The following is a 24352-nucleotide window of genomic DNA, read 5'->3' on the forward strand; positions in this document are numbered from 1 at the left end:
CTGTCAGACTACGGCAGACGTGTCATTTAACCTATTGTAAGTCGATGTACCATCACAAGGGTCTTGGAAATATATAAATGAAGGTTGAAAAACGACATAGTGTTGCTTTAAGGCTGAATGCTCGGATCATGCGTTTTGTGTTTGCGTTCGCTTATGAAATAACCGACTATGTAGGACTATGTTTTTTGACATAATTTTGAGTGGATTTGTCCATTGAAGTGCAGGAAGGCATGAGAGAGACTCAACTTCACACTGTCTGAGAGTCGTGGCTTTCAGGGCGCACGCTTCAGATGTTAAACTTCACACACAACACACGAGTTACCAATTCCCTTTCACGTGTTTCACTTCCAGCGCTTGAATATTTACATTGGAAAGGCTGAAACCTTCGTGATGACGAAGCACTGACACGTCAACTGTACAGAGCGTCATTCACTTGTTCACGTTCATGTTGTCACAACACTGCATTTGTTAGAAATTGTTACTGGCCAAAAACTGACACCGTTTCACACACTCGCCGATTTTTACTCACATTTGGCTCTAGTGAGTGTAAATTTTAGGCCCTGTTTACTGTATTTAATAAGACAGGAGTTCAGTCTGAACAGTGTCTCGATTATATATACTGTATCTTAGAGAGTTTATGAGGACAATGATGTTGAACTCACCCTTCACTGAGAGAGAAACAGCAGAGCTTGATGTTGATGAGTTTGGTCTTCCATCTATCTGTCCTTTACACCTGTACTGACCCTGATCAGACTCAGTAACTCCTCTGATAGTGACAGTGTCTCTGTTTACAGTGTAACGATAACCAGACGTCTGTAACTTTACACTGTCTCTGTCTTTATACCACTCATATCTCCAGTCACTGTGACCAGAGTTTATCACACACTTCAGATTGACTGTTTCTCCAGTGAATACAGGACTGTCTGGTGTCACAGTCACTGTAGATGTGGGTAAATCTGAGAAGAAAGACAGAAACACAAAATGACTCAAACAGATCTTTCAGTAAAAAAGTAAAAGAATTACATTTTGTAAATGTTTCGAGGACGTTAAAGATCTCAATGATGAAGTTTTATTGCAGCAACAGTGACAAAGTGAATTAAAGCCCTGCGTTCATCAGAGTCAGAATAAACCCAGAATAATCTCTGCTCAAACATGTTATACTGTATTAAACTCGTCTTCAGCTCTACATGTAAATGAAGTTTTGTCTTGAAAGTAAATTGAAGATAACAATGAAAGTGAAAGCCTCCGTTCCCACATCTTTGATATAGTTTGAGACGGGAACACCATGTATCCTTCATGGATCTTCTGAACACAGGATTATTATTGACGTCCCGCTGCCGTTTCACACTAGAAGTGATAGAGTTTCACTCCGCTGGTATTTACATATTACTGAGATCAGGAGGAATCGTCTCTATGATAATTAAGCTCTTTTAGGGAAGAAACATATTCTAATACATATCTTGAAGTGGAAACTGAGTCGGGCAGACTAACATTTCTAACACTATAGTTTATTTGATTTTATCTCATATTTCATAATAATTGTTGTGTTTTGTTGCTGTACTGTCATTAGTTTGTCGTGTCAGTTGTTTTGAGTCTCTGACTCGCCACAGAAAGCAGAATGAAGCTCCTGAAGGAGAGATGAAGATCTTCAACTACAAGCTCATATGAGGAGATACTGAGTCTGAATCAACTTCAACAGAATATCTGAAGACTTCATGAACTCTTTTAACATCAGTGTCTGTAAGTCACGTCATTCTCTCTGACTTCAGCACAAAACTCATCTTTATTGAGCTCAATCGCTCAAATGTCCTTTTCTATTATCATGATACACAAAAATATCTCCTGTAACCATACAGATAAAGCCTTTTGTTACAGGTAACATTAAAATTCAATATAAAAAATAAAATTAGTGTGTTTTTGTCGATTTCCCATTCATTTCCTATTCATTTTTGACCGAAGAGCACAATTATGACTATTTTTTATGACCACTTATCCTGCTCAAATCATGCCCTCAATTTTTTTTTGCGTTCACATTCCAAATGCCACAAAAGTCACCAAGTTTCGTAACATTAAGATGAAGCTGTGATTCTTAAAAATTGTAAACACAACATTTTCCAGTCAGAAGTGACCGAAGAGCACCTGTGTTTTTGAAAATATACAGAATAATATTGTGTTAATCTATTACAATATATTGAATAGTACATAATGAATTGCTGCTTTTCATATATTGAAAAATATGTGACAATATATTTACTAATACCGGTATACCATAATGTAAGTAATTCTACAGTATATTAATACACTTCATAATATATGTAATCAGATATGGTACTGCATGTGTAATATATTGCAGATATATTTACTCATGCAAAACAAATACATATACAGTAACATATTCTATTTTTTTATTATTTATATTATAAATGTTTCATATTTTCAAGCTAGTTACCTTTAAAAGCACAAGCACACCTGAAAGTAAAGTATTTGACCAAGAGACTGTTCTGAGGAGTGCACAACAATTGCTTTAAAATATTGTAATTATGATCTTAAAGGTTTTAGCCAATGGTCAACAGAACCACAGGCTCCACTTGTCAGGGTTCTGTCGCCTCGGTCTGGGTCCTGTTTCTGGCTGGTGACAGAGCTCTGGCATTCCCAGTTTGTCTGTGTTTGTTTAGTCTGGTTTATTGTGAGCACATGGCTTGTCTTGTATTCATTGTGCCATGTGCTCTCCTGTCAATTGTCTATCCTCTCCCATCTCGTTTCCTGATAAGTAATTAATCTTTCCCACCTGCCTTGTCGTTACCCTCATTTGTTTGTTCCCTATTTAGTCTCCCTGTGTTTGCAGTTCTGGGCTGGTTCGTTATCTGTGTTTCCTGTTCCTGCCTGAGATCTCTCGTGTTTTCCCCCACAGGGTAGTTTTGTTTTATAGTTTTGATTGTGTTTTGTAGTCACCTAATAAACATCCTTATTCTCCGCACCTGTATCCTCGCTTCACTTTGGACCCAACCGTGACACTACTTTTCAGCACAATGGTAACCACAAAAACTCACACATACAAGAAAAAAAAATTAAATTCCAAAATAATAGAACACACACATTAAACACTAACAGATCTCCCCTATATTAATATTGAGCAAAACGCATTAAATAACTCTTAATTTTAACATTTGCTCTCCTTTCAGTCTGTCAGAAACAAAGCATGCTGGAATCTAGAAATCTGTTGTAACCCGTTCCGTGAATGTGTGTGTATAATAGTGTTAATAACACATTAATAGTGTCAATTTGTAATAACCGTGTTAATTTTGGCAGCCATTTTTGATTTAGTCTTAGTCTTCATCTTCAGACAAAAATGCTTATTGGTCTTTGTCACACTAGTGAAATGACTCGAGGCCCACAGAGAAGGAAATGAATAGTTGAAATAAAGTTGTTATTTTTGTTTGTTTTTTGCGCACAAAAAGTATTCTCGTCGCTTGATAAACTTAAGATTGAGCCACTGTAGTCACTTGGACTATTTTAACGATGTCTTTAATAATTTGTCGGGGAACAAGTGTCAATCCCTTAGGAGCCTATAGAGGAGTGATCCAGCTCTCAGATTTAATCAAAAATATCTTAATTCGTGTTCTGAAGATGAACGAAGGTCTTACGGGGTTGAACAACATGAGGGTGAGTAAATACTGACAGAATTTTCATTTTTGGGTGAACTATCCCTTTAAAGGCCTTCACGTTGGTTATGTTGAGCTGGATGAGCTGTGGATACTGAATGGCTGTTGTTCTTCCTGTGGAAACATTATAATCCAGTTCATAACCCCTTTAATAGCTATTCACTCTGATTTGTGGTGTGGAAATAGTGTTTTTCTTGTGTGTGTATTAATGCATTCAGTGTGGTGTGTGTGTATAGTAAATTTGTTATTTCTTTTGGGGTTTATTGTATTTATCCGTTACTTGTGTAGATTTTCTTTTGAAGTGTTATGTTACTCTCCATGGTTACTTGTTCTGCCATCTTTCATAAGTTGGCCAGCTTTGAGTGAAATCAAATGAGAACAGAAAACAGTAAGTGATTCTTGTTTATAGTAATTTTGCCTTAAGTTTATTCATTTAATTGGACAGCTGAGCGGGAAACCCTCTGGGATCTGGGATCTCCTACCCAAAATAAAGCAGCACCCATATTGCCCCATTACAGTAAGTATGCAACAACAGCGGGGAACTCTGTATCCATGTGCATGCCAAAAGATCAAATCCGATCAGAAGCTTGTGACATGTTACGTTTGTGACGAAATGCAGCTTACGTTGTTTTTGTCTCCATCTCCTCTAGGATTGGTTCTGGACTTAAAGCGAAGCTATTGGTGGTTGGACCAGAGAAGAGGCCTGGACTATAAATTCTTTGTGTTAACCGAGTGCTGTTAGTCCTTTTGATAACATCCGTGTCCTAATGATCCCATCTGTAAACTTGCAATGATTTGAGAAGCCGTAGGGGGAGAGTGCCTTGTTTCTTTTGGGGGATTTTTTTTTTTATAGACCAATAGGCCGTCCCTTTTTCTCCTGTTATTTGGGTTAGTTAAGGAGAAAGGGTTTGTCATTGTATGTTTTGTTTCTTTTATTTTGATAGGGAAGTTAGTTTTGGTGTGGGGAAAGTTAGCTTCTGTTTGTTTATTGTTGTAGCATTAGCTAACCCCTGAAGATTTTGCTTCTAATCTTTTCTTTGTTTGTTTCTTTCTTTGTTTTGAGATTGTTTTGTAAAACTTCAAGTATACCGCTCTGAAAACAAACATGAGAGCAAGAAAATAAATAAAAATGGCTAACTAAAAAATATTGTTTTGTTGTTTGTTACACACTGACCAAGATAAGGGATTGTAACACATATAAACACACACATCAACCCGTCCCGGTTACATTTTTAGTGTTCATGTAAACACAACGTTTGGATTCAAAGTATCCATGTAAACGTAGCTGAAACATAGTGACTAAAGTAAATCACAAAGATCGAGACGTCCTTAACTGGAATGTCACAATTTACATGATATTAGAATATATCATAAAATTCACAAAAACATACAACAAACACAAGTTGTGTGTCTCACTGAATCACATCATATAAAACTATAGTTGTCCAGTGCTGATCTGTCCACACAGCACAGTTTACTATGTTGGCATAAAATGGAAATTCAATCTATTTTCTTAATGCATGTTACTGATCTTATTGGGAATAATTCATCCATATTGTATATTTAATTTTTTCACCCTTTCATTTTTAATCAAAGTATTATAACTGGATTTTCAGATGAAATGACAGATTACTCAGATAAATGACAGATAAAATATATTTTAGTCCACTTAAACTCGTTTCTTACAATTGATTGCAAGCTCAAATTCAGATCTTCCTCTATTCTTGAGTGCAATATTCACATTTCATAATACAATCAATAAATAGTGACAGTGGAAGCATAGAAACAAGGCTTTGCCATTATATATTACGCTACTTCTGTTTCATTGTCACTTTAAAATATAGATGTGAGTCCTGAGGGTTATAAACTCTACACTTCAGTTATGAAATGCAGTTTTCACTCTCAAATCATAAAGAAACACTTCATGCCGTTGTGCATCTGATGTAGAATAATGACTAAAGTTGAATTACTTCGGGCCTCTCGACTGATTCAGAAGAATATAAGAAAAGTGTTGAACCACAAATACTGATTTTAAATGATCATTAAACAGAAGTGAAAATGAAGACTCACCTGATACAGTCAGTGTAACACCAGCACTGATGTCTGATCTCGTTACTTCACATCTGTATTTATCAGCATCAGACACAGATGTGACGTAGTCTCTCTCAGTGCTGTCTGGATTGACTGAACCATCTTTAAACCAGCTGTATCTCCACTGAATGTTTCCTCCTCTCTGTATGTCACATGTGAGAGTGACTCTCTCTCCTCTGAACACAGGCTGATCTGGCGTCACCGTCACTACAGGTTTCACTGAGAAACAGAAGTAAATATTGAAGAAGTATTGCAGAATAATGATCTGTGTAATGAGCTCAAAATGTCCTTTTGAAAAACACCATGACATTAAAGACCTAGTTTGTATTTTTTTTTTAAAAAGTCATCATTGGTAAAAAATCCGCGTGAAAAACATGAAGGAAAAACTTTGAATCATTGCACGTGTCCTGTTTCACACAAAAGTGCCCCATTATTATGATATTTTTAAGGTTCCTAATTTGAGTCTCCTATAACATGTTTACATGCATGTAAGGTCACAAAGCACTTTAGTTTTCTCATAATATACATTACACTTCACCTTATTTGTTCTCAGAGTCTGAAAATTGACTTGTCCAAAGATATCCAAGATGGCGCCGCGGATGGCTGCCTCGGTGTGGAGATCTCCAGCTATTGTGTTGTTTTTGTTCGTTTGTTCTGCGTTTAGTCATTCTTTTCCTATCAGTTTCACCAAAGACGAACTACTGGACATTAGGAAACACACACCAGAGACCTTTTCTACAGTTTTTGATTATTCGGACGTTTTGCTGGACATTCTCGTCGGAGGTGCAGCGTTGTTGTTCAAACGCGCGTTCAGACGCAAACGCGGGAAGCGAGCCGGCGCGCTGGTTAAACTCCGCGAGCGCGGCCTGCGCACTGCACTCCCCAGTATTCATCTCGCGAATCTCCGATCCCTTCCTAACAAAACGGATGAACTTCTTCTCCTCACCCACACTAACAAGGATTTTTTAAACTCTGCTGCTTTGTGCTTCACTGAAACCTGGCTGAGTGAAGCCATACCGGACAACGCAATACATCTGCCGGGCTTCCAGCTGTTCCGAGCGGATCGCATCGCGGAGCTAACGGGGAAAACGAGAGGTGGTGGATTGTGTTTCTACATTAACGAAAGTTGGTGTTCAGATGTAACAACACTGAAGAAGATGTGCTCTCCTAATTTAGAGGCACATTTCATAATCAATGATTCTTCTTATTAACATCAGGTGTCACCACTAATGGCCAATCATCACTTAATTAATCACTTAATTATCTCATTAACTTCAACACTGCTTCAGTGTTCATTTTTAACACCCTGTAGTTGGACCTATATGTACACCGAGAGTGTACATATGTACACTGGGGATTTTGCTATGTATGAGTCAAGTCAAGTCATCCTCATTTAACAATGAAGATTGTTTCAAAGCAGCTTTACAGAGATAAACATATCATTTAAGGTAACAGAGATTGGTTTGGTTTTATAGTGGTTCTTGAATAATGTTTTTGTATGACATCACTTTGTAGGCCAAAACACTGAAGCGATTGTATTTTGTATTGTATTTTAGCACAACTTTCATCATCCCGAAGTCAAAGTTTTTTTTTTATGGTTTTTTTTGTTAAATAGCTGAAATAAGGTCAAGCCATTTTCACATTTTATTCTACGACATATAATACGTCAATATTAACTGGTGATGATATAACATCATTAGCGGTGTAATGGTGGCGGTTCGGGTTGCTGGCGGTTCGGGACGCACCTCGGTTTTGACATCACGGTTTGGTTAAGGGGGGAGAAAACTAAAAATATATATATATATTTTTTTTATTAAACAGTGGTTTACTGATTTTTTTCCCCGCTGTCTTTAAATTAATTCAGTTATAATTAAAAGTATCTTAAGGATAAAAAAATATCTCTGCTAATGCTGTAAACAGTCGGGAGCCCTGACTTCCACATTACTATAATAATAAATAGTAACAGTACAGCCTAAATTCTTTTGTTTTTGTTTTTTTAGATATAATAATCAACACTCAAATAACACATTGTATTCAAACATGTAAACTGCACATAAGGCATTTTTTTGCATTAACTTCTAAATCTAATTACTCCAATTCATTGTTGAAATATAATAATTTACAGTGGCTGTCATTTTCATGACAGATATTTTAAATAATGAAGACATCACTAACAGGTTAAGTAAAATAAAATGAATGTATAATATAGAGCATATATTTAGCGAAAGAGTTCATTTCTTTATTGAGTAACAAGCTGTGGACACTGATGGACTTGCCTGAGGGAAATGTCTACGTGGCATATTGTCTACAAGCTGTTACTTATGTCTTTCCATCATTGAAACACTGATTGAACGATTACATGAGATATATGTCAATACAAATGTTGCAATAGATTTGTAAAAGGTGTTTTAATGCATGTTTGGCATAAGTTTTTGTTGCATTTACACTGTTCTGACCACTAGGGATCACTGTGGAGACAGGATTTGGATTTGCTTCCACTGTTTCAGTTTCACGAAGCCTCGATCTCATGTAGAGGCCAATTCACTGATCACATCCAGAGTCTAATCTCTTATATAATAGCTGTTAATTTCACATTATTTACAACAGCTTTGTGAGATCATGCCATCAAAGGTATAACAATCAGATATGAATTCATTATAAATAATGTTTTGAGCTGTCTTTTAGACACAATGAGACAAAGACAAAGTATTAATCTTAACAATGTTGGCAAATAAAACATGTTTTTTTAGTGACCTTAGTATATTTTTTTTGTTACATTCAGATCTGATCTGTTAATCTGAATATGTTGTTGATTAAAGTTCTGTTGGGATTTAAAGTGTTTCTGTTGCAGGACTCTCAAGTTTTGATGACAGGCAAGAGTGACATCAAGGTGTGTCATGACAATATGTCAGTCATCGTGTGATAACGAATATATGACTAGACCTAGACTACTTGTTCTGAGCAGGTGTTGTCAGTGAACAGGCTGTAAAACTGTTGGCTAAATTACAGACACTAGTGAAAAACTGAACAAATTACAGATTAATAATTTTGCACTCCTGTAATAAATTAAGAAATTAATGTCACTGCAAACCAGTTTTATCATAAACAGTGGTCGACTATCGAAGCTCTTAAATCTTTTTAATGATGCTCATTTTGTCCAGATCATATAAGTAAGAGCGTGCTGTTTTAACAAGTAATGAATGTTGAACAACAATAATCTGGAGCAGTCTAGCTGTGATCTTTGCCACGAAAGGGGTTAAATGAGTGTTTCTGGGGATCCAGTTCGGTAGGTGGCGCTGTCACAGAAAACTGGGGTCCTGAAACTGCGGTCCTTGAACTGCAGTCCTGAAACTGCAGCCTCCGGTTGTGCAGGAATACCCTTCTCAGATGTTGTAGCAGAATCATGTGAACAATTCCAGGATATGCTTTTTTTTCATTGGTTGTTGCGTTAAATCTTACGCAGATACAATAGTGCGTGATTCTGGACGGGTCCATAGTGAGAGTGGAGCGGCCAGAGAAATTGTGGTCGCTGCGGCATATTAAATAGCCTATATTATAAATAGTTTTTCCGCGTGAGAAATACAATGTGTGGCGGAAGTGCGTGACAAAAGACAGAAATGAGTGACTGTCACGCTCAATGCGTGACACTTGAGAGCCCTGCTGTTGTCTGAGTTTTGTGGGTCACCGTTGTGCTGAAGAGAAGAGCTTCAGTCCAGGAGAAGACCAACAAACTTTGATATTTTAAATAAAGACATTATTTCATTTTTATTTTTATTATTGTGCACAGAAAGTTATCTCGTCACTTCAAAACTTTAAGGTTAAACCACTAGGAGTAATAAATATTGCACAACAATTGAGTATGAAGTCCTCTGAGGTCACACTTTTTATGAAGTGGCTTCAAGTATTATGTGCTTACATCGACAAATATGTACAATGTACTTATTGTGTTCATGTTGTATTGTAAAACACTTGTGCTCCTATTGAGGTGTGATACGGGTAAGGTTAGGGTCGAGTTTGGTGGTATGGGTCGGTTTAAGGGTGGGCTACGGTGTAAGGGAAGGGTCAGCAGTGTAATTACTAATGTAATTACATACATTAATTACAGCTGTAATTACATGCAGATATTTTTTAAATATAAGTACAATGTAAAAACATGCATGTACACAATAAGTCCATTGTATCAAATTATTAGTTTCAATGTAAGTACATAGTACTTAAAACCAGTTAATATAAACGGGGACCGAATGCATTAAATGACTTAGAAATGAGAAATGTTAATGAGATTAACTGAGATTTCTATGGACGATCTTATAGTTGAACACCTCAAGAGGGACAACGTGAAGAGGAGAAGAAGGAGAGAAAGATAATACGCATTGCAAACAGTATTATGGTTGAAAATGAAATAAAATGTTCAAATGGAGATGTGTTAAGTTTGAGCTTGGCCTGCAAATTTAAGGGTCATTATTAGAAATGTACTGTATACTGACATGATATGTATAGGGTGGTTAAGACCACATGTGTTTTGAAAAAGGGAACTTTGACCATCGTTTGCCCCAGACATAGAGAAGGTGTGAGGATAAGTACCATAAGGGAATTTTAGCTGTACTATAATGACAGCTGATAGGTAGAGACCGGCCCAGAAGAACAGGGTTAATATAAAAGGCAGGAGTTATTTTCAGGTGCATCTCGGGTGAAGACTTTTATGTATTTATGTTATTTTTGCCTTTGTAATTTTTATCTTTGTATTATTCTGAATATTTTTAAATAAAACAAAATCATGTTGTGATGATTCGTAAAACTTTTTAAACAAGACTGAGTAATTTTTCTCTATGAATATTTCATGAATTTTTGTAATGAAATATTAATACTAGCAAACGCCACAAGGAACCGACCCCAGGTTGAACTGGTCAGAGACACCGCGAGGACCCTGGATCGACATCTCACTTCTGTAATCTAAAGGTAAGGGCAATATTTGATTGCGGTGGATTATGGAAATGTTTTAGAAGGATCTAAAAGTTACAGCGGGGTAGAAATACAACATGGTGCCCAACGTGCAAGGCATATTGCTAGTAAGGGAATGATTAACACAGAAATAAATAAAAAAATAGCATGTGTAACCGAAAAAGTCCACAAACCACATAGCCAAGGCTAATGTTCCCAGTTCAGAGGAACTGAAACTGAACAGAAGTCACTCGCAGAGTTCAAGGGAACTGAGAGAAGCAATAGCGCGCGCAGACTCAAAGAAGACCTTTAAAGACAGACAAGAACTCAAAGTCCCTCAGAGGAGGGCGAGTTAGTCTAAGAAATAAGTTCCCGGTGCGGACTCTCTGCTCCCTCATGGCTGGGGTTGTTGGTTGGCTAAACATGTGACGGGGTGCGAACAGGCACTCCTGACAATCTACTATAAGCACAAGGTTCAGTGCAGACAACTGAAAAGTTAAAAGTAAATCTAGTGAGCCCAAACACTTTGAAAAGGGGGAGTGGGCCTAAACACTTTGAAACGTGGACAATCAGACAGTAACCATAGACCATTGACTCTGCAAAAGTGCAGATGCGGTTATGAAGACATACCCTGCGAGGAGGTCAGAGAGATCGCTCCAGACTTTAATCTCAGGATAGGGGAAGGAGCGGAGGATCCAACCTTCATACTCCAATAAAGGAGGTCGAGAAGGGAACCCACTAGTACGAGTTTCCCAAGAGGAAATTAATATGAATCTTGAACCTACACTGTAAAAATGAATACGAATGAATACGCTAAATCTAATCAATAAAATTGAGGCAACAGATTACAAGCAATATTATTAATTAAATTTAACAAATTAGAATTGAGTAATAATTAACCAAATTAATTCCTTAAAAGTTAACCATTTAAAATGAGTAAAATTTACACATTTTCTTAAACAAAAATATCGGAATAACAGACTGACGTCAAAGATGATTTAAGAACACTTTTTTGTGAAGATTGAACATTGAAGACACCTGATGTTAACAAGCCGAATCACTGAAGGAGAAAACCGTAATTGGTATGTTACCATTATGGAGATTAGTGTTTGCTTAAGTTGGGCTCTTGACTCTTAAATCATTGACTTTAGATTTTGTTTGGTTGTTGTACTTCAGTTATAACAGCCAGATGAACAACTAGAAAAGGTGATCTGATGGTGTTGGTTGTGTTTTAACATAATCATTATTTCACAATCATTTGACCTGAGTCACTGAGCTCATATAGAGTCCTATTTCTCAGTTAAATTTACTTTATATTTAAAAGTAAATAATTATAGGACCCTGTCCTTGTACAGCTTCATATTTTTAGCGTTTTCAATGAGACCAAATCAATAATAAGAAATTTTTAAAGGTACTTTATGTTGGCACACACAGACATCAAGAATTAGCGTATACATCTCAACAATGGTGACAAACAGATCAACTCTGAACACAAGCTCATTATTTATTCATGCAGCAATGCATGATGGGAGCCATGAATGAGTTTTGATTGGTGGCATGCAGAATGCACTGCAACATGCTTTATAATTGTCACCATTGTTGAGATTCACAGGCTGATTCTTGATGTATGTGTGTCTAAAAATTAAAAAAAAAAAAAAATTGTATTTGAGATATGTTTAAAAAATTCTTAGGATTACATTGTAAAGGTTACAAATATTATGATGTACAAGGACAGTGGTGCTATAATTAATAAAGCAAACCTAAATTGGGCTCTATATGAGTTCCATGACTCAGGTCAAATGATTGTGAAATAATGGTTATGTTAAAACACAACCAACACCATCAGATCACCTTTTCTATTTGTTCATCTGGCTGTTATAACTGAAGTACAACAACCAAACAAAATTTAAAGTCAATGATTTAAGAGTCAAGAGCCCAACTAAAGCAAACATTAATCTCCATAATGGTAACATACCAATTACGGTTTTCTCCTTCAGTGATTCGGCTTGTTAACATCAGGTGTCTTCAATGTTGGCAATAAAAAAAAGTGTTCTTAATTCATCTTTGACGTCAGTCTGTTATTCCGATATTTTTGTTTAAAAAAATGTGTAAATTTTACTCATTTTAAATGGTTAACTTTTAAGGAATTAATTTGGTTAATTATTACTCAATTCTAATTTGTTAAATTTAATTAATAATATTGCTTGTAATCTGTTGCCTCAATTTTATTGATTAGATTCAGCATATTCATTCGTATTCATTTTTACAGTGTAATGCTCCATCCTATGAAAACCTTGACAGCCTTAAAGGGAGACATTAGTCAGAGGGTGAGGAACCCCTCAGTTTATACTTGTCCTCCTTTTAGAAAAATCAAGTTAGATCATTTGGTAAAGTACAGTTAGAAGGAGAAGCAGATGTTTTAATAAATACCGCTAATAAACATCTTAACCATGGAGCTGGTGAAGTAGCGACAGCATTTTTAAAACAGGCGGGAAGAAACTTTCAAGACGAAGAAAAATCTGTTAACTGGGAGGAGTAATTTTGTTGTTTGCTGGACATTTAGCCAAGTCCTACTAGCCTAGCATTTTTTAGGATTTCTGTTGCATTTTGTAGCCATGATAACTGTGATTTTTCCACCTGAGGGAAAATTGAATTGCCAAACTTCTTAAAATCTTGATATGTTGTGTGAGTTTCTGATATCAAGGGCAAGGTGAGTGAGTGTCACGACAGAAATCAACCGCAAACCTTTTATGATAAACTATTGAGCTCCACAAGTAATGGTAATGGTGAAAATAACTATTTTCAAAACTGCAGCAAAAACTAAAAGTATATAAAAAATGACTGGACTAAATAGGAAATTTCATCCTTTTATGAAAACTTTCATGCAGCTTTTCTGTTCTAAGAGACATTTCAAAATATTTCACCAGTGGGTACTTTTACTTTTGCTTTTGCCGCAGAGACATTTTATGTCCTATAAGTGTCATATTTATGACTGTTAATTTGTGTAGCTTTCAGTCGGCAGGACTGTTTAAAGTTATTAATAAAGAAATATTAGAAGCACAATAAGCCGTGAAAGAGAACTGAATCTGCGACAGGATGATTTCTGTGAGTTTCGAGTGAAACACGGACGCGAACATAATTTGGAGTAGGATTTACTTGAAAAAAGCTAGGCAACTTTTTCCACTCAGAAAATGCTAGTAAATTTACAAAGATTTGCCAAGTAAAAACCTATACATATTAATCAGTAGCTTTAATTAGAAATCTTCAAGTTTAAATTTACTTGGAATATTGAATTAAGTAAACTTTACTTAAGTGAAAGTAACAAAGAAAATAAGTAATTTTTACTTGGCTAGTAAAAGGTTGAATAATATCGATTTAGTTAAAATTTCCTTTGCGTTACATTTCACTCAAACAATTTTATTGAATTATACCAGTCATTTATAGTATGTGTTTTACTTAGAGTATCGAAGTAATTTATATTTCATCATGTCAGATGTTAAGCATGGTGTGAATGCAAAGACTTGAATACTTGGTAGACAATACACAATGACGGTAACATTTGATGGATCGGTTTTGTGTTTGAATGTGTCATTTTGAGCAGAAAATTTACTCGAAATGTCACAAAATGGCAAGTTACTAATCCTGACAACAAAAGCAATGATAAAACAGTGTAAATACAGCTGGAAACCAGTGAAAAATGAACCTCATTAATTATGCAAGGTCCAGTGCATGATGGGAACCCAAGTATCAGAAAAGTTGAGTAATTTTTACTTAATTTTATTGAGTTGATATTTACGCTTTCATTTCTACTCGCTTGAATTAAGTACTGATATGGAATTTACTTAGTTTTTTTAATTCTTGCCTGAACTAACTATTTCTTGTAAATTACATTGTTTTTTTTTTCAGTAGTATTTACCTTACCAAAAAATAATTTTTTACAGTGTAGCCTACAAATTTCTCTTTAGTCAAAAAGGTTCCTGACCCCTCAACTAAAGTGTTTGAGTGTCAAAATAGACTTTATTCACAGTCATTAAATGAACACCATAGTCTGGCATTATGCAAATTAGTTGCATCGTTGTGTAGATAAATTACGGAAGAGAGACTGGAATTATTGACGGCTTGTTTCTGCAGTTCAGAATCTATTCTTGAGACAATAACTTTATTTATCAGCACTTTGATCTTTAACACTTTGCAGACCTTTTACATTCACAAACAGCTCCATCACTGCATAAAAGGTAATATTCGAAAAAGCATAATGTGGCACTTTAAAGAAATAAGCAGAATACAGTATATACTGAGCTGTATTCAGTAGCCTAAGCAGTTTTCCATCTGAGAGAATCATGACTAAAAGTGAATTGCTTCAGTCCTCTTAAAGGGGTCATGAATTGAGAAATAAACTTTTCTTTAAGCTCTTGATATATAAAAGGTCATTGTAATATGAGAATATCCTGTTTATCAAATGAGAGATCTTTGAATTGGCCAACCTGTGATGTCAGAGAGCAGCGAAACGCCTCAACAGAAGAAGACCAACGGCCAATTCTGAAGCCCCGCCCACCGATTCACACATGACCTTTAACCCATTTAATCCCACTGGTCACAATTGTGGCCACAACTTTTCCTTGCATATTTTAGTATGGAATTGAAAAAGTAACTCATATTATGAAGCATATAGTCATAATGAAAATGTAAGATGTCTATATGAGTTTATGGCAGGTCTAACATGATTAGTTTGTTCGGTCATGTGACCACACACATTGGTGCTGCCATCTTAACGGAAGGATGACATCAAAGCTCAGAAAGGACAGGTAAGAATACTAAGTTCCTTTTTGAATAGCTCATACATTTTTTGCACATATCATCATGAAAGCGTTATCTATACATACACATTGAAATTAAATGAATACATGCTTTATTCTGTTGTCAAACTCCGGTGGTATAACGGAGTCTATGTTCCCCATATGTAATTCTGTGTTATTTTTATGAACTCTCTTTCAGATTGACTTTAACTCAAGTTTTGGATTTACTTCACACTGACGATCCAGAGCCTGCAATTTAAAATATAGCAGTGGCCCCTAAGATAGAGAAGGATGCAATTGAAAGCGACTGTGATAGTGATGCATCTGACATGGATTTTACTGGTGGCTCACATACCATCAAGCATTTTAAATTCTACTGCAGAACTGTTTGGATCTGATCAATTTGAGGAAATTGAACCTGAATGTGAGGACCAACCAAAACTCACAATTCAAACAAGAAATCTCTCTCAAAAAAAACTTGAAGCTGCTTCATCATCTTTATTGCCATCTTCAGATGTTACTACTGCCACCACGCCAGTGCCCTTGGCAGAAAACATCCCTGAAACTGCCTGCGACGACCATCCAAAACTCACAATCCCAACAAGAAATCGTACAAAACAACTTGAAGCTGCTTCATCATCTGTACTGCCATCTTCAGATGCTACTACTACCACCATACCAGTGCCCTTGGCAGAAAGCATGTTTCCTACCATAGGCTCGTATTTAATAATTTGTTTATTTATTTTCATTTGTTTATTTGTTTGTTTTAATCTATTATTTTATTTCTGTAAGGTTTTTTCATTTGGTAATTTTAAGTATTTTGTGTCATTTATAATCATTAAATTCTAAGCAGTTTCCTATAATTTGTTATTTTAACATAATTTTATTCAAATATTTGTGACATGCTGCTGCATAGGATTACTGTTTTGTCATTTTTGAAACTGAGCCAGACAATGTTTACCTATTTGTTAACCAAATAAAACACTTCAACAATTTAATCCAGTCTTTAAACTCATTTCTGGAGATTTTTATTTATTTATATACACCATAGACTTAGACTCCCTGTGTTCTACCACCGGTCACAATTGTGACCACAGATAAAACTCATTTTTTCATGGACTTTTCAAATATTTTTTTTTACATTATTGACATTGATTGTTTAATATACTTACTTATACCACACAAACTCATATATGTCATCTCTGGGAAAAAATTGGGATTAAATGGGTTAATAGGTAAATAACAAAGGCCTAAGTGGCGCTAAACCAGATCCAGATCGAGCTACAAAACAATACAAATGCCTGAAGATTACAAATATTGTGCAGTGTCTGGTTGAGGAGAACACATAAGCTTCCTTCAGATTCCAGTTTTAGGAATGTGTGATTGGACTTTATTTCTAATGACGTTGCAGTACACGTGAGTAAGACATTGTGTGTTTGTTTGCTTAATTTCACCAAGCGGATTATTTTGCAAACAAGACACAGGTCCAGGCTGGATTTGCAGACAGAACGAGATTAAAAACTATCCTGTGCTTTCTATATTGGATCCGATAGGAATGGTGCAACACACTTATGTGAGTAAATGTGCTAGTATTGCATTGTTACAGATTGTTTGATAAATACTGATTATATGTGTGTGTCTAACCAGTCACAGAAGGGTCCAACTATGAATGACGTATCTTGTCAAATATCTTTGCATTTCAGGAGCTAAGCGCAAAACCAGGGTAGAAAATTGCCTATTACTTATTCATTATGAATTTTTTGAATGTCAGACAACAGTATAACATTTTTTTAAAAGCCAGTTCATGACCCCTTTATGAACAGATGTGGCTGTAATGAAGAGTATAAGAAAAATGCTGAACAACAACTTTTATATGATCATCAAACAGAAGTGAATATGAAGACTCACCTGATACAGTCACTGTTACACCAGCACTGAAGTCTGATCTCGTTGCTTCACATCTGTATTGACCACCATCAGACACAGATGTGATGATGTAGTCTCTCTCAGTGCTGTGTAGGATGTCTGAATCATCTCTAAACCAGCTGTATCTCCACTGAATGTCTTCTCTCTGTATGTCACATGTGAGAGTGACTGTTTTAGGCGGATCTGTATTCTTCGTCCCTGAAGGTGTAAAAATGTAAAAAGTATTGCAGTATCAAGATCACTGTCATGAACTAAACTTTGAGAAAAAGACTGCATTAAATGAAAGATTTAGTTTGCTTGTGTTGATTACATTAAAAATGTTCACATTTATTATTGAAACTAAATAAATATTTATATTAAGTCCACATGTATGCTCTTTGAATGAATCAGAAGCACGTTCCAATTGCAGCTTGTGCATTTTCAATATTTACTGAACATAAGATAAATACATATATAAATACTCATCTCCATACCGGCGTGATGACTCCGACCCCTAACCAGATGAACTGGATAAATATTGTGAAAGTTCTGATCCAATCTGACTTCTGACCTATTATGCCGCCTAAATCATAATCATACACTGTTGGTTTGTTGGCCAGAGGAGGACTGGCCCCCCCGACTGAGCCTGGGTTCTCCAAAGGTTTTTTTCTCCATTCTGTCACCTGATGGAGTTTTGGTTCCTTGCCACTGTCGCCTTTTTTTTTCGCCTTCATTCGCCATTGGCTTTTGGCTTACTTAGTTGGGGACATTTAACATTTAATTTTGAATTTAACAATACTATTACAACTTTACTTTCCTGTTATCTCTGTAAAGCTGCTTTGAAACAATTTATATTGTAAAAGCGCTATATAAATAAAGGTGACTTGACTTCACATATTCAAAAAGACTAGTCAAGTTGTCTTATTGTAACGGTCATCAGCTGTAGTGCCCTTGAGAGCCACCAGAGGGCACTCCACTTCAGATTTGTGTTATTCCCTCACAAACTACATTTCCCATATAACTCACTGCCCGGACTCATCATCACTGATCACATTCACCTGTTTGTCATTACCTTGTTTAGCTCAGCTCTTATAAGCCTGGTTTTCACATTCACTCACTGTGTAGTTTTGTATGTTGTTGCACTGCATTTCTCTGGTTCCCTGTATTTCTGTTTTTGTAGTCTCTGCCTGCCTCTGGATTACCCATTTGCCTCGTTCCCAACCTTGTGTGTTTGTTTGTTTGGACTGCCTTCCTGTGCTTGACCACGATTCTGGATTACTCTATTAAACTGCTTTTGGATCCTCAACCTTGTCTCGGAGCAGTTTGTGACACTTATGATACTGTGGAATTTCCTATTAATGTTATTTACACACTCTTAGAAAGGATGTGTTAAAAATGACACAACCCGTGTTAAACTTCTTACACTGTAATGTGTCAGTTTTGGACCACGTGTTCATTTTAACTCCTTTACGGTTAATGAGTTTAACACAGTAAATGTGTCGGAAAGGTTATCACGAAGAAATGAAATATTAACATATATGCTGTCCTTGGCTACAAACATAGTATTAAAAAAACATACCAAAAGCCCTAAACAAAATGATAACATTTGACAAAATTGATATAATTATTATAATGAAAGATCAAAAATCAAATTTATAAAACTTCATAATATAACAATTAAATAATACAATTTTAAGCATTAAAAAAAAGAGATGTCCAACATGAGGCTCTAGCCACAGGCCAGCGCTTGTGTTTCGACTGCATTACAGCGCCGCGACGAAATCTTTTACAATTCAAAGAGTCCTTCAAAAAGGCTTGAAATGCCTTCGATTCCCAGGCAATTCATGAAGGATAAATAATGTTTTATTTGCAACAATATACAAGTAAAAAGGAAATGGCAAGTCACAGTCATTAACAGACTATATCGGCTGACTGGATTCTGTTCAGTCCAACTAGATAATCTACATAAGAGAGAGAGAGAGAGCGAGAGAGAGAGCGAGAGAGAGAGAGAGAGAGAGAGAGAGAGAGAGAGAGAGAGAGAGAGAGAGAGAGAGAGGTAAGGGTGAGTGAGAGAGAGAGAGAGAGAGAGAGAGAGAGAGGGAGAGGTAAGGGTGAGTGAGAGAGAGAGAGAGGTACGGGGGAGTAAGAGAGAGAGAGAGAGAGAGAGAGAGAGAGAGAGAGAGAGAGAGAGAGAGAGAGAGAGAGAGAGAGAGAGAGAGAGAGAGAGAGAGAGCTCCTCAAGGACAACCCAGAAACCCTGTACTCAGACTTGTACAGGAATGGAGAGGTCAGTAACACAATATTCTACACAGAAGACCCCGAAGCCTGGCACTCAGCGATCAGACATCATTACCCCACAGTAATCAGAAAGGGCATCAGTAATGGATGGAAACTGCAGATTAAAGAAGGGGAGGATTCAGATTCAGATGTCACGATAACAGCGAACCTATATAAAAATGGGACTGTAATGATTCAGGGGAAGCTGAAACAATTTGAAAAGGATTTCCTGCAAATTAAAGAAAAAGCTCAGCTGAACAAGATCAGCCCTAATACAGAGAAGCATGCAGGAGACACCTCGACCTCCAGCCATCAGTCCACAACTGAGCAGTCCCGGGACGACAGTGAGGAGATCTCCCTTCTACACAGCATCATCAGAGACATGAAGGAGAAGTTCAGAGAGATGGAGCTGGAGCTGGTGCAGCTGAGAGAGGAGATGCATAGAGTAGTGAAGGAGACTGATCCAACAAAGAAAGAAGAGGATTACAGGAAAGAAATCGAAATGCTTAAGAAAGAAACTCAAGAAATGAAAAAAACAGGGAGAGGAGTACAGCAATCAGCTGTCTGTAATGAGGGAAGAGTTGAGAAAGCTGAGAGAGGACAGAGAGTCCCACATAATACAGCTGTCAGCTGTGGAGAAGCAGCCGACACCGAGAGGAGAACAGCAGAGCTCAGAGGAGACTCCTTCTCCAGCGAGCACAGAGACCCGGCCCAGCAGACCTCCTGCATCTGACTCCTACAGCCAGTCACAGCCTCAGATTATACTCCTCATGGACTCCAATGGCAAGTTTATCGATGAAAAGAGACTGTTTCCGAGAAAAAATGTCAAAAAAGTATGGTGCCCAAACACACAGAAGGCCCTGGAGCTGTTGTGTGAAGAGCAGCTGGGTTCCCCTAGCCACATCATCATCCACACCGGCACCAACGACCTCAGAGCTCAGCAAGAGAGAGTAACAGCTCTCATAAACGTGACTGAGAAGGCATCCTCCAACTTCCCCAACTCCAAAATCATCCTCTCCACCCTGCTACTGCGCTCGGACTTCCACCCAGACACCATCAGGCATATAAATGCTAGAGTATCCAGAGACTGTGCCCTAAAGCCCAACGTACACCTGGCTCAGCACCCCACACTGAATCTCAGCAGCCTATATGACCATGTCCACCTCCACAGAAGGGCAGTCCCCATCTTTGCCAAAACCCTGAAGGACATCGCACTCAACCGCAGCTCCAGCGCACCTCAGCGACCTCATGGACACCCCATAGAGCCACTGCCGGGACACCCCTCAAAACACCACCCCCTCCACCACTTCAGCCCTGACCGGAGGAACCCCACGGCAGGCTCTGTGTTCCCCCTTGGAACACACCGCATGACCAGGCCTGCAGCCCCCCCGCCTTCTCATCCACATGACCATCAGCAGGAGCAGCAGCCGGACAGCCGGAGCTACGCTGAAGCAGCCAGCCGATCACTGACCCACTGCAGCCCCAGCACAGTCCCCAGCCAGCCGGCCTCATCTCCATCCAGAGACCTCACAAACATCCAGCACATGCTGACTCTGCTGTGCTCACACCTCATGGGTTAGTGACTCACAAAAAAAATAAAAAAAATAAAAAAAATAAAAAAAATAAGTGAGTAAGGAAAATGTAAATGCATGTATGAGTGTGTATGTGTGTTTTATTTCTACTTATTTTAAAATCAGATTCTTAGAAACATATTTACTATTCTTGAAAAAAAAGTATGCATGTGTATGTGTTTATTTTTATTTTATACTCATTTTATCAGATATTTAGAAACCTCATATTATTAAAAAACAAAAAAAACAAAAAAAAACAACCTTGTATTATTTAAAAAAATATATATGTGTGTGTGTATGTATATATATATGTGTGTGTGTGTATAGTATGTGTGTGTGTGTGTGTGTGTGTGTATGTATATGTATGTATAGCCTATGTGTGTATGTATATATATATATATATATATAATATGAATATGATATCTTTTTAGTATTTATTTGACCTAATTTATACATTTAACTTAATTTCCTGGATCATAATATTTTATATAATATTCTTCTTGATTTGTCAATTCAATATACTGATGTCTGTCTTGTTTTGAAATAACAAATGTGATTATTTAATGAGCTCATATTCCCTGAAAGTCACATGTTGGAATATTCAAGGACTGAGGTCCTCTGTTTTTGGTATCAAGAGCCAACATTCGGACTTTAAAAAAGAAATTCTGAATTCTGACATTATAATACTACAGGAAACATGGAATGTAAGAGATTTGTCCACTGGCTGCCCAATTGGATTTAGGGAAATAGTTTTACCATCAACGAAACTAAGACGGGTGACTCAGGGCAGAGATTCAGGGGGAATGCTGATATGGTATAGAGCAACTCATAGACTCAATTACAGCTATAAAAATAGGAAAAAATAACATCTGGTTAAAAATCCACAAAGACATCGTCTCCACAGACCGTCACATATTCTTGTGTGCTATATACCTTCCCCCAGCTGAGTCTCCCTATTATAATGAAGAAACCTTTTCCATCCTGCAGGATGAGATCAGCCATTTCCAGACAAAAGGGAATGTGTTAATGTGTGGCGATCTAAATGCCAGAACTGGAAATGAACCAGACTTTGTCAATACACAGGGAGACAAATATATCACAAACACCAGCCACTCTCTGCCCTCATACCACCTCAGAAACAATTATGACAAATACACAAACAGAAGTGGGAAAAGCCTCCTAGAGCTCTGTCGATCACTGGGCCTGTATATAGTGAACGGTCGTATACGGGGAGACTCTTTTGGTTGTTACACCTTTAATTCTTTCCTGGGTAACAGTACTGTAGATTACTTCATCACAGACATTGACCCAGTGCATCTCAGGGCATTCACAGTCAGTCCTCAAACACCTCTGTCAGACCACTGTAAAATTACACTGTATTTAAGACAAACTCATAGCAATGAATCGCACAGACAGCCCTCTCATTTACTGAGGCTGCAACCACCCTACAAGTGGACAAATAACAGCACAGAAAATTACCAAAATGCAATAGAAAGTCAAACAATCAAATTATTATTGGACAAATTCATAATGAACACATATTCACAAAATAAATTAGGCATAAATCTGGCACTTAGTGACATTATCAAAATATTCAACCAATCAGCATCCATGTGCAATTTGAAAAATAAATCATCAAAAAGGAAACCAAAAAACACCAAAGAAATGTGGTTTGACAGTGAGTGCAAAAATATCCGAACAACGGTACGAAATCTTTCAAATCAAAAACACAGAGATCCTGACAATGAAGAACTCCGCCATCAATATCACGAAACCCTTAGACTATACAAACAAACTCTAAGAGTAAAAAAGGAAGAACACACAGAACAACTATTTCAAGCAATGGAGGAGTCAACAAATACCAGTAACTTCTGGCACAATTGGAACACACTCTATAGACCACACCAGGAAGAATTGGCCATTCAAAACGGGAACATATGGAGGACACACTTTGAAAATCTGTACAAAACTGAAACAAATCCTGCTTGAAATGAACTAAAAACTAAATTAGAAATCCTGAAAGAAAAAATTAAAGACAATCAGAACCCCCTGGATTTTCCAATCACAATAAATGAACTTACAGACAGACTTCATGCCTTAAAACCCAACAAGGCATGTGGTAATGATGGAATATCAAATTAAATGATCAAATACACCAACGACAAATTCAAAACCGCAATAATCAAATTATTCAACATTGTTTTGAGAGTAGGATATTTCCCCGACACCTGGAACCAAGGCCTAATCACACCAATATTTAAACAAGGAGACAAATATGAGCCAAACAATTACAGAGGCATATGTGTCAATAGCAACCTGGGGAAAATATTCTGTTCGATTATTAATATAAGATTACAGAACTTTCTCAAAACCCACAAAATTCTGGACAAAAGTCAAATTGGATTTCTGCCCAAACACAGAACATCTGACCACATTTACACCCTTCACACGATCATTGATAAACATGTATACCAAAATAAATCCAAAGTCTTCGCTTGCTTTATTGACTTTGTGAAGGCTTTCGATTCGATCTGGCATGAAGGACTCTTCCTAAAACTATTGGAAAATGGGATTGGAGGGAAAACATTTGATTTGATCAGCACCATGTACAAAAATAATACATGTGCTATAAAAATAGGGAATAAACAAACAGAATTTTTCTCCCAACAAAGAGGAGTCAGACAACGGTGCCCATTGAGCCCCACTCTATTTAACATTTATATAAACGAACTAGCCAAAGCATTAAATAATTCCCCTGCCCCCGGCCCGACCCTGACTGAATCAGAAGTTAAATGTCTCCTCTTTGCAGATGATTTAGTCATTCTGTCACAAACTAAAGAAGGACTACAGCAGCTCCTCGACGTCGTAGAGACATTCAGTCAAACGCAGGTTCTCAAAATTAACCTCGCAAAAACCAAAATAATGATTTTTCAAAATAGATCCAGGTGTAGGGAAAATAAATACATCTTCAGAGCAGGAAACCAAGTCCTCCAACACACCCACGAATACACATATCTGGGTCTAAAACTGAGTTCAACAGGGAACTTTAATCTGGCTGTGAATGAACTGAAAGCAAAAGCGATGAGAGTCTTCTACATGATTAAAAATA

The 24352-nt window shown here is 37.0% G+C and overlaps 1 protein-coding gene across 4 annotated transcripts in view; it reads right to left on the reverse strand.

Moving 5' to 3' along the window:
* The window catches only part of LOC143736454 (Fc receptor-like protein 5), a 67961-nt gene that overhangs the window by 33791 nt on the left and 9818 nt on the right, over positions 1 to 24352 (reverse strand). For 2 of the 4 annotated variants that reach the window (XM_077227147.1, XM_077227146.1), the window contains exons 3-5: positions 17399 to 17614; positions 5733 to 5972; positions 663 to 956 (exon numbers count right to left, since the gene is read on the reverse strand). In XM_077227147.1, the coding sequence (XP_077083262.1) occupies positions 663 to 956; positions 5733 to 5972; positions 17399 to 17614 (750 nt within the window). The remainder of the gene's footprint in view (positions 1 to 662; positions 957 to 5732; positions 5973 to 17398; positions 17615 to 24352) is intronic. The other 2 variants (XM_077227149.1, XM_077227148.1) reach the window with 1 other exon arrangement.

The sequence above is a fragment of the Siphateles boraxobius genome, unplaced genomic scaffold (genome assembly GCF_051911475.1).
Source record: "Siphateles boraxobius isolate OS27281-9 unplaced genomic scaffold, OSU_SipBor_1 130, whole genome shotgun sequence".
Taxonomy (NCBI): Eukaryota; Metazoa; Chordata; class Actinopteri; order Cypriniformes; family Leuciscidae; genus Siphateles; species Siphateles boraxobius.